The sequence below is a fragment of the Rattus rattus genome, chromosome 6 (genome assembly GCF_011064425.1).
Source record: "Rattus rattus isolate New Zealand chromosome 6, Rrattus_CSIRO_v1, whole genome shotgun sequence".
Lineage (NCBI taxonomy): Eukaryota > Metazoa > Chordata > Mammalia > Rodentia > Muridae > Rattus > Rattus rattus.
This window is the reverse complement of record NC_046159.1, coordinates 16543199-16553215: the sequence shown is the minus strand read 5'-3', so window position 1 is coordinate 16553215 and position 10017 is coordinate 16543199. Positions and strand designations below refer to the sequence as shown.

The following is a 10017-nucleotide window of genomic DNA, read 5'->3' as shown; positions in this document are numbered from 1 at the left end:
GTCTCCCTTCTTGTTAAATGTCTTACCATCATGGGCTCTATCCTGGGTACTTTTGGCTAATATCCACTTATCAGTGATTACATTCCATGCATATTCTTTTGGGTCTGGCTTACCTCACTCAGTGTGATATTTTCTAGGTCCACCAATTTGCCTGCAAAATTCATGATGTCCTTGTTTTTAATAGCTGAACTGTATTCCATTGAGTCAATGAACCATATTTTCTGTATCCATTCTTCAGTTGAGAAACATCTGAGATGTTTCCATGTTCTAGCTATTATGAACAAGAATCAGTGATCATAGTAGAATATTTACCCTTGTGGTACAGTGTAGCATCTTTTGGGTACATTATTAGGAGTGAGATGGCTGAGTCTTCAGGTAGATTTCTTTTCAATTTTCTGAGGAGTTGTCAGGTAGACTTGCAGTGTCGTTTTGCCAGTTTGCAATCCAACCAGCAATAAAGGAGTGGTCTTATTTCTCTACAGTCTCACCAGCATGTGCTATTAGTTGAGTTTTTGATATTAGCTATTCTGATTGGTTAAGGTGTAATCTCAGGGTTGTTTTGATTTGCCTTTCTCTCATGTCTAAGAACTTTGAACATTTGTTTAAGTGCTTCTCAGCTATTTGAGATTCCTCTGTTTAGAATTCTCTTTATAGTTATGTATCCTATGTTTAAATTGGGTTATTTGGTTTCTTGAGGTTAACTTCCTGAGTTCTTGACAAAATTTGGCTATAAGCCCTCTATCATATGTAGAATTAGAGATTTTTTTCCCAGTCTGTCATTTGCCCAATTTTCCTATTGATGGTGTCCTTTGCCTTTACAGAAGTTTTTCATTTACATGAGTTCCCATTTATTAATTTTTGATCTTAGAGCCTTGTGTAGTAAAATATGCAGTTATATACATGTAAAATATCGTTAAAAAGGAAAAGTCATGGTTATATTGTAGTTAACGTTATTTGCTTTGTTAAAGTTAATTAAAATTTTAGTTTTAATTTAATTGCTATCCACAAACTATCATTGTTAGTTTTTTAAATCAACATTTCATGATTTAAGATTTAAATAATTGACCTAGACTTCCATAATTCACCTGTAATCAGAAGTTCATGGTACAGTCAAGTAATTAATTACTTCAAATTCTCAACCAGTTAGTTTAAAGTTGGCCATTAAGAGAATAAGTTACAGGTTTGTAGTTAACAACTAAGTGGTAATTGCATGCTTACTTTTGTTAAAATCACTTTCTGATATGTTAATAAGGCAAATGAATCTATTAATGATTTCTGTGATGATGTCAAAATGTCAGTATTATACATAAAAATCATAAAAATCATCATTATGTCTATTTAAACAATCTTTAAATAGTAGAGTTCAATAATATTATTGGTTCTTTAAGTGATGTGTATTTTATGTAAAGACACTTTTGTTTCTCTGATTTGAAATTTTATTCTTCTCTCATACAATGCTTCTCAACCACATCATCTTTTCCTTATCTCCTCGTATTTTTCTCCACCCCACATAAACCCTCCCTCAGATCCACTGCTCCACTGTTTCCCTTCAGAAGACAGTAGACCTCCCAGAGATAATAGCAAAATATGAAGTAACAAGATGCAAAAAGACTAGTTAGAAACCTTCATATCAAGGCTGGTAAGACAACACAAAATGGGAAAGGGTTCCAAGAGCGGGCATAAGTGTCAGAGACTTACTTATCCACATTGTTATTAGTCCAACAAAACTCCCAAGTTTGACAACCACAACATATATGCAGAAGATCTAGTGTACACCTGTGCAGTCTCTGTGACTGCTGCTTTATTTATCCATTAACACTTATGAGTGCTGCTTAGTTAATTCAGTGGTCTGTGTTCTCCTAGTGTTCTGGAGCACTCTGGCTCTCACAATCCTTCCTCCCAGTCTTTTGTGGAATTCCCCAAGATGCATTTAGTATTTGGCTGTAGATTTTGGTATCTGTTCCCATCAGGTGCTGGGGAGAAGTCCCTGTGATGATGATTGGGAAAGAGAAATGATATACAAGTGTATCAGAATATATTTAGGAAATATTTGACCATTCATCAAAGTGATTATTTCTTTTTTCCAGTAATGCTTGGTTCTACAATAGATCGTTGGGCCATCAGAGATTCTGGTTCCTGGCCATCCAGGAAGAGTTGGGCATGGGTTCCTTATTGAGTGAGCCTCAAGAAAGAATAGACATTGGTTGGCCAGTTCCACAATCTCTGAGCCACCATTGTCCCAGCATATCTTGCAGTCAGATAGGTTATGGGTAGAAGGTTTTATGGTTGGATGGTGTCCCAGTACCACTACTATATGTAAGCCTTGCCAAGTTACAGAAGATAGCTTGTTCAGCCTCTCCCTAAATGACTTCCATGATACAATAAGTCAAGGAAGGAATCCTTGAACCACTAACTCACTGATTTGTATGCAATACAGAGTATATAACAGCTAGTTAATTGGTTTGCCAGATGTAGTTGCAATATTCTCTCCTTTCAGCCTACATTTCAAATGACTCAGTATCCAAAGAGAAGTCTGCTTTAATTTAGAATTTCCTAGAATCAGGATAAATGAGTGAGCTGAAGGATACATGAGTTCAGCAATAGTACCAATAATGTCAAAAAGTTTACTGTGATGCTTCTGAGCAATCCATGATATAAGAAGAGACAGGAAATATGAAGTATAGAGCAAGAGGAAGGAGACCATAATTCTCAAAGCATTTGTGTGGGCCTTGGTGCTAGGGTCTCCATGTCCTCTGGAACTGAGCTTCATCTTCTGGAGATGTTTCCACAAAGAGAAGATTAGCAGGAGAAAAGAAATCAAGGCCAATGAAAATGGTATTACAGAGAATATAGTCATGTTGAAAAGAATCAGCTCTGTAAACATTGCCAAGTCAGTTTCCATGGAATTCTCACTTGTGTTTCCTCCATATTGATAGGGCCTCTCTTCAGGAGTCCTTTGCATCAGGATTCCAGGCAAGAACACCAAGCTTGCCAGCAACATCCCCACAATCACTTGTTTAAGTCTCCATTTCAAATACAGGAAGATCTGCCAGGAGCAGTTAGCTATTCTGAGTAAGTAAAAGATGCTGAGAGCTGTGGCAAACCAGAGGCTGAAGTGACTAGAAAGGATCCAGGCAAAACAGAGAATCTGTAATTTCATCCCAAATACAAATGAAGATGAACCATATACAATTTTAAAAAAGACATACATTTCCCAGATAAGAGTGATTCTCGAAATTGCCAATGTAAGAAGAATTTTATCTATTGTGGAAAGTTTTTGTTTAACGACCCAGTTCAAGAAGTTTGACAACACTATAAATCCATTGCTCAGATTCCCAAAAATGAACTCCACATGTATTAGTATAGTGGCAAAGATGTGAATGACAGGTTCCATGATCATAAAAAGCTTGAGATATAACAGTGCTGCCCGTTACTTGATCACCAAGTGGTCCATGAGTTATCCATTGTGCAAATAAGTTTTTCTCTTTGCCCTGCTCCCTTTTAAATTTCTGAAAATACAACAAGCTGAACATTTCCTATTTGATATTTAATCTACATATTTCCTTAAGTGTTTCTTTTATTTCCTGCGATTCTCTGGTGAGTCCTAACCCGCATGTGTTTGTCCTTATCAGAGCCTAAATATAAATCAGATGATTTAAGAAATAAAGGCAAACTCACAATGCAGAAATGCTAATCAAGATATGACTTTTCCACTGTTTTGCATGTTCTGCCTGTATCAATTTAAGGAAATTTGGTTGGGCCAGTTTGCATTGTAAGCTTATAGTTTACAAAGTTACAAAAATAAAACTAACTGAAGACTTCTGCTCTACAGTCTGGCCACTAAAGACATAGAAAACGTGCAAAGAATGGTTGTTGTTTATCACTAGACTTCTGTTTTCCCCAGAGCTCAGGCTCCACATTTTCCATACTTAGAGTGGAAGGGGGCAACCAAAGAAAGAAAGAGGTATTCTTATAAAAAGTCAGGACCTCTCCCTCTGCCTTTCCCTCTGTCCCTCTCTCCTCCATACTCTCTCTTTTGAGAGTCAGAAAAAATGTGAAAATATATTGGTTTAACGAAAAGGGTGAATTTAATATTCATGTAAATAATGTACTTGCAACATTATTTTTATCTTGACAATTGTAAATGTATAATTATGTTGCTATAAGAGAAAATATTTTCTTTAATAAATACATAATTCATGACATTCAAAGGTCTATATTTTATTAGTCATACACAATTTATCAAGTGATTTTCATGGCAATAAGATATTTACCATCAATATATTGGAAGCATCTTTGCTCTCCATTTTCCCTGGTCTTAGTCATATATATCAAGTAACTTGAAATCCACAGAACAGATAGTTATTTGGGGTTGGAGAGGTAAAATGACATTCTTAGTGTGGCCCAAGAATCACTGTAGGAAGACTCTAGACTCAACTGGTATGCAAAGGCAAGGTGTGTTTATTCTACAAAGACTACCAGCATGCAGAGGTCACCACTCAAAAATGATGACCACTCCAAGAGCTTGCAGTCCACTTTTATGCAGGGCTATGGTAATTTTCCAGAAGGGCTAAGAAACCTCTAATATGATTAGTAGGGAGCAAAGCAATAACATTTTTACAATCATTATTTGCTATTATGTTAGTTTCATTATATTTGGTGAGACCTTGAGAGTTTTAGAAACTGTGTTAGCTCCTCCAGTCAGGTGTCCCAGGAGCTGACTCTGCTTTGGAGCTATCCTCCCTTGATCAGAGACATTATTGACTAAAATTCCATTGTTAGCTTCCTCTGAGGAGCCCATTCTGTTTCTGGGGGAGTAAGAAAATTTTGTCTCTAAGGTTTTATTTCTTAGTGTATCTATCATTCAATAGTAAGAGGTTAAGGTGAAAGTATATTTGAGAGTTGGCAATACACACATACATATATATGTATATATATATATGTCAACTACTCAGAACTCAGTAAAATGCAGAGATGAGGAGTGGATGAAGAGAGCTGTGAGATACCAACTTCTGGATATTTGGCTGTTCTATGCATCAACTTACATAAAATCTGTGGTCAGATTTTGAAGCCAGTCAAAATTCTAGCAAATGTTGTAGAGGGAATCTTATATTGGAGTAGTTTTACGACTAATTCAGGAGGGAGGGTCAGCCTCTTCTGGAGATATGGCATTAGATTTCCACACCTTGGTAGATACACATTTGCATGTGGGCACCACTAATTGAGTTTTGGGAATAATTACTAGAAAAACTATAGAAATATATTATTATTGTAGGAAGGAGAGCGTGTGAGGTACAATAGGGAAGCTGAAGGAAGGTAGTGGTGTATTGATAAAATCAGTATACATAGGGTGAATATATGATACTTTCAAAGAATAAAAATGTTTTAAACAAGTAAATAAAAAGTAAAAATATCCATCTATAAAATTTTCTGGGGCTGGGGATTTAGCTCAGTGGTAGGAAGCGCAAGGCCCTGGGTTCGATCCCCAGCTCTGGAAAAAAAAAAAAGAACCAAAAAATTTTTTTTTCTTTATAATTGTATACTGGTATCTATTTAAAGTTTTAATATTTAATTATTTTAGTTTAGGGGTATTAATGCTTTTCCTGATAGTGTACAACATGCATGAAACAGTAAAAATAAGGTATTGAATCACACTGAATTTGAATTGCAGATGATTATTCTGCACAATGTTACTCTGGAAATTGAACCTGGGTCTCCTGCAAACAGCAAGTACTTTTAAGTCCTGAATCCCTACTCAAGCTCCTGGTGTGTCTGTGTGTGTGTGTTTCTTTGTTAGAGGTTTACCCAGTGGCCCTGGTTGTGTCTGATCTGTAATATTTCCACCATGGAACTGCACTGCCATCACATTCTGTAAAAGTACACACTTAGAAGTTGTGATGTCTTTTAAATATTTCTCATAGCCCCTAATTCCTTTTCGTCTGTACTCTGTTTTCTCCATTGCATAAAATTAATGTGAGGGCCACAAAATGTATGATCTAGATTCTGTGTATATATGTTTCTTTGCTTTTATCCTATTATTAATCATAAGGTATTCCAGAAAGATGTATGACTAAAGTTTCCTACATTTTAAAAAATATGATTTCTGAATTATTTCATGAGTTTAAAGGAGTTTTACAAATAATTGCTTTTCCGCATTGACTATACTTACACAACTTTTACCTTTCATGAATTTTCAGGTTTCTGAAATGCCTCTCAGAGAGATTTAATCATAGAATTTCTTACTCCTGTGAATGCTTTTGTTTACTTTATGTCACTGGAAATAAGTAATGATTTTCCATGATCTTGGCCCCAGTGAAATTTTCATTCATTGTAAGGTACCATATTTAGACAAATGCACCTGGAACTACTGAAGACACCAGTGTACACGTGACAACCTAAAAGGGTTCTCTCCTGTTTGGATTTTCCAAAATTAAAATGTATAATGCCTTTCCTGCATTTTGTACACTTCTTCTCTATGAATGAATATGTCTTTGAAAATAGCTGAAGTAATTAAGGATTTCCCACACTTGACGAATTCTCAGCTCTTCTTTCTAATATGAGTTTTAATACTTAATGGACATAAATCTTGTTATTGCTTTGCCATATTATTCACATTAACAGGATTTCTCCTCGGGGGACTCCTCTCATATTATGAACTAAATTGTATTACTTAAAACTTTAGTATGTGGTATCTGTCTAGAAAACCATGCATTTCATCGAGATTTTTAAGTTTTGTTGAATATAAGTTTTTGTTGTAGGATCTGATTATATTTTGAATTTCCCCCATTACTGTTGTTATGTCTCCCTTTTCATTTCTGAGTTTGTTACTTTGGGCACTGCCTCTCCCCTTTAGTTAGATTAGCTAGGGGTTTATCTATCTTATTGGATCTTTCAAAGAACCAGCTTTTTTTTATTTCTGAAAATTAGGATTGTTTTCTTTGTTTCTATGTGGTTGATTGATTTCAGCCCTGAGTTTAACTGTTTCCTGCCTTCTACTTTTCTTAGATGTGTTTGCTTCTTTATGTTTCAGAGCTCTCAGGTGTGCTGTTAAGTTGCTAGTGTAAAATATCTCCAGTTTCTTTACCAGGGCACTTAATGCTATGAATTTTCCTCTTAGCAGTGCTTTCATTGTATCCCATTACTTTGGATATGATGTATCAAAATATTCATTAAATTCCAGGAAGTCTTTTATTTATTTCTTCGCTGACCAAATTGTCATTAAGAAAAGAGTTGTTCAGTTTCCAAGTGTATGGGGATTTTCTGTTGCTTCTGCTGTTATTGAAGACCAGTCTTAGGCAATGGTGGTCTGATTGGGTGAACGCGTTTATTTTAATCTGATATTGGTTAAGGGTGGGTCTTTTTTTCTTTTCTTTTCTTTTCATTTCTTTTCTTTTCTTTTTTTTTTTTTCGGAGCTGGTGACTGAACCCAGGGCCTTGCGCTTGCTAGGCAAGTGCTCTACCACTGAGCTAATTCCCCAACCCCAAGGGTGGTTTTATGAAAATTTGTATGTTCAGTTTGGAAAAGATACCATAAAGTGCTGAAAAGAAGGTTTGTTATTTTGTTTTAGGGTGAAATGTTCTGTAGATATCTGTTAAATCCATTTGGTTCATACACTCTATTAGTTTCACTGTGTCTCTGTTTAGTTTCTGTTTCAATGACCTGTCCATTGCTGAGAGTAGGGTGTTGAAGTCTCCCACAATTATTGCATGGGGTTCAATGCATGTTATGAGCTTTAGTAAAGTTTCTTTTATTAATGTGGGTGCCCTTGCATTTGGGGCATAAATGATCATAATTGAGAGTTGCTCTTGGTGGATTTCCTTTGATGGATATGAAGTATCTTTTCTCTTTATGCTTGATAACTTTTGGTTGAAAGTCTATTTTGGTGGATATTGGGATGGCAAGTCCAACTTGTTTCTTGGGACCATTTGCTTGGTCTTTCCATCCTTTTACTCTGAGATAGTGTCTGTTTTTGATATTGAGGTGTGTTTCTTTTATGCAACAAATGCTGGATTTGTTTTTGCATCCAGTTCGTTGGCTTATGTCTCTTTATAGGTCAGTTGAGTCCTTAATATCAAGAGATATTAAAGACAGAAGACTGTTGGTTCCTATTATATTTTTTTGTAGGTGGCTTTGTGTGCTTGTGGTTCTCTCCTTTTGACTTTTTTTTACCACCTACCAAAGTTAAATCAAGAGTATATACATAAACTTTCTAAACAGGCCCTTATTCCATACGGAAATAAAACAAGTCCTTAAAACACTCCCAACCAAAAAGTTAAATAAGTAAATCTCCAGAGTCAGATGGATTTAGTTCAAATTCTTCAAAAAAGACCTTAGATGAATATTCCTTAAACTAGTCTATAAAATATAAACAGAAGAAACACTACATACTTCATTCTATGAAGCCACAATTACTTTGATACCTAAACAACCCAAGGACCCAACCAAAAAAGAGAATTTCAAACCAATCTCACTTATGAATATTGATGCAAAAAATACACAATAAAATTCTTGCAAACAGAATCTAAGAACCTGCTCAAGTAGGCTTCATCCCAAGGATACTTGGTTGGCTTGATATACAAAAATCCATTTACATAATCCACTATATAAACAAACTCAAATAAAAAATCACATGATCATCTCCTTAGATACAGAAAAAACATTTGACAAAATACAACACCCCATCATGTTAAAAGTATTGGAGATATTAGGAATTCAAGGCCCATACCTAAACATAATAAAAGCAATTTACTGCAAACCAACAACTAATATCAAATTCAATGGAGAGATACTTGAAGCAATCCCACTGAAATTGGGGACAAGAAAAAGATGTGCACTCCTCCGTATCTATTCAATATAGTACTCAAAATGCTAGCTAAAATAATAAGACAACTAAAAGAGATCAAGGGGATACAAATTGGCAAAGAAGAAATAAAGGTATCACTATTTGCCAATGACATGATAGTATACATATGCAACTCCAAAAATTCAATCAGAAAACTTCTTCAGCTGAAAAACAACTTTAGCAAAGGGGCCAGGTATAAAATTAACTCAAAATAGTAGCCATCCTCTATAAAAATGATAAACAGACTGAGAAATAAATTAGCAAAACAACTTTCTTTACAATAGCCACAAATAATATAAAATATCATGGGATAAATCTATCCAAATAAGTGAAAGATCTATATGACAAATTTAAGTCTCTCAAGAAAGAAATCAAAGAAGATCTCAGAAAACAGAGAGATCCCCCCTGCTCATGGATTAACAGAAATAACATAGTAGAAATGACCATCCTAACAACGAAAATCTACAGATTCAATGCAATCCCCATCAACATCCCAACACAATTTTTCAAAGTCATGGAAATAGCAATCCTAAAATTCACCTAGAAAGGCAAAAAGAACAACAAAACAAAGCACAACAACAACAAACAGAATAGCAAAAATAATTCTTAACCATAAAGAAAAGGCTAACCGCAATCCCTGACCTCATCCTCTACTACAGAGGAATAGTGATCAAAAGTATGTGATATTGGTACAAAAACAAACTGATCAATGAAATAGAATTGAAGACCCAGAAATAAAACCACGTGCTTATGGAAACGTGATCTTTGACAAAGAAGCCAAAAATATACAATGGAAAAAAGAAAGCATCGTCAATAACTGGTGGTGGTGTAACTGGCAATGTGTATGTATAAAAATGAAAATTTATGTTTCTGGAATGATTTGTAGTTTTTCTAATCAAAAGAATTCAATATTTTTCTGAGCTCAATTAAATATAAATGCAGTCAAATATACTGCTACTATTACTATCCTAATATTATATTTGTCAGTGTTGTAAGAAAAATCATCAAATATGTATCAAATATGTATAAAATAGGTAACATACATGACAATTTAATGTTCATTCTCTTCATATTTTATAAGTTAACTAATATTTCTCTTGTATGTTGTTAAAGTATGATTTAAATATTCTATACTCTATGTCAACAACAAATATAGTAAAATCTGGAAAAAAAT

General features: G+C 34.7%; 1 protein-coding gene across 1 annotated transcript; it reads right to left on the bottom strand.

Annotated features, from left to right (window-relative positions):
• Positions 1-2449: 2449 nt before the first annotated feature.
• LOC116904590 (taste receptor type 2 member 102-like) lies at positions 2450-3400 on the bottom strand. Its single transcript, XM_032907386.1, has one exon. It carries the CDS (start codon positions 3398-3400, stop codon positions 2450-2452), a length of 951 nt encoding a protein of 316 aa, XP_032763277.1.
• Between the last annotated feature and the right edge of the window lie 6617 nt (positions 3401-10017).

What these genes read in the sequence shown, in the direction of transcription:
- LOC116904590 (XM_032907386.1), bottom strand. Translation starts at nt 3,400, where the DNA reads ATGATCATGGAACCTGTCATTCACATCTTTGCCACTATACTAATACAT.